At 44.3% G+C, this 1,318-nt stretch overlaps 1 protein-coding gene across 1 annotated transcript; it reads right to left on the reverse strand.

The window, feature by feature from the left end:
• Positions 1-117: 117 nt before the first annotated feature.
• LOC119345500 lies at positions 118-691 on the reverse strand. The gene is made up of 2 exons (XM_037615550.1): positions 588-691; positions 118-498 (listed from the first exon to the last, which is right to left on the reverse strand). The coding sequence occupies exons 1-2, from the start codon at positions 686-688 to the stop codon at positions 171-173; spliced, it is 429 nt and encodes a 142-aa protein (XP_037471447.1). The 5' UTR covers positions 689-691; the 3' UTR covers positions 118-170.
• Positions 692-1,318: the final 627 nt, after the last annotated feature.

Raw genomic sequence — 1,318 nt, forward strand, 5'->3', positions numbered from 1 at the left:
AGGGAGTACAAAACAAAGTAATGATTGAACCAAGGTACGTAACAAGAACTGAAGTAAGCAAAAGCACTGCACTGTTTAGGATAACGAATCTGAAGAAAAACGCGAGATAAAATCATAATGCAACCGATATTTATTTAATTATTCCCAGAAAGTAAAATAGTCGATTGCAATCAGCAGCTTATATATGTGGCTCGGGGACTTGCCGGGGGTGGCGGCACATCACCTTCCACCCTCTGGGTATCTATATCGATCTCTTGTGAGGCTTCGGGAGGAGCAGGATCGGCGGCAGGCATAGGCAACATGGCAAGCTGGTCCAGTGCAGCCAAGATCACTTGGTGGGGCACTGGTGGAACAATCTGCATTTCTATGTCGAGCAGCGCTCCAACAGTTTCCAGCCTTTGCATAAGTGGGTCCACATGATTTTGACCCTGTCTTAATGCCCAAGCCAATACGTCTCCTGGGTCTGGGTGTTGATCTTGATCATCAACCGCTGGCACACTGGACAATGGGCATTAATTAGGATTCGCAAATACCTGGTAAGTAAGAAAACAATGATGAAGAAGAAACTTGAGCATCCAGGGGCTAACCTGTTAACCTCAACGTTGGCGGCATTAGGGAGTACAACCTCTGGATTGCCGACGGCAGTAGTAGCAGCACCGAGCTCTGGCTTACTTGGGGAATTATCCATCGCAAAGCTATAATATGCATGGGATAGATCATAGAATAAGTAAATCAAGCAACAGGAACAAATAAGAGCAAAAAGAAATCAAGGACACTTTGCGATAGGTAGATAACCTGGACAAGCCCGTGACGGAGACCAAAAGCTGGATGTTGCAGAGCGAAGAGAGGAACACCAGTGTTGTAGCAGCTAATGCGCTAGGGCTCTGTGGTCTCATGAAACCTTGCAAGGTTAGGGGTTCAGCTGGGTTGAGAAATGTGGAACATGGAGATTTATACAGAAATCAAGGCAAATTGTAAACACATTTAAATGCATTTTCTAGTAGTACCAAATAAAGCACTTTACTTAGCACATTTAATACCGGTGGCATATATGTTCTAAATGCTCCTCATTCACACCGGGTGCTAGCTAGGCCATTTAATACAATATATAATTTTCATACTCCATGTAGCGATGGAACCTGTTATATCTTCTTACAAAGATCGCATGGTGGAGATGACTGGCGTTTTGGTGGCCGAGCTACCTGAAGGCCGAAATCTGTGCCATCCACTATAGCATTGCGATGTGTACTGATTTGTTTTATGTGGATATACGCTGGCTATTAAATTGCAATACAATGGTCCCATGGGCGGTTTTTTT

Source organism: Triticum dicoccoides, unplaced genomic scaffold (assembly GCF_002162155.2).
Source record: "Triticum dicoccoides isolate Atlit2015 ecotype Zavitan unplaced genomic scaffold, WEW_v2.0 scaffold24414, whole genome shotgun sequence".
NCBI lineage: Eukaryota > Viridiplantae > Streptophyta > Magnoliopsida > Poales > Poaceae > Triticum > Triticum dicoccoides.

Bases quoted from the DNA above. Each gene is read 5' to 3' on its own strand.
- LOC119345500 (XM_037615550.1), bottom strand. From the start codon at position 688: ATGGATAATTCCCCAAGTAAGCCAGAGCTCGGTGCTGCTACTACTGCC. The intron at 499-587 runs GTTAGCCCCTGG...CCCATTGTCCAG, and splicing joins GCCAACGTTGAGGTTAACAG to TGTGCCAGCGGTTGATGATC.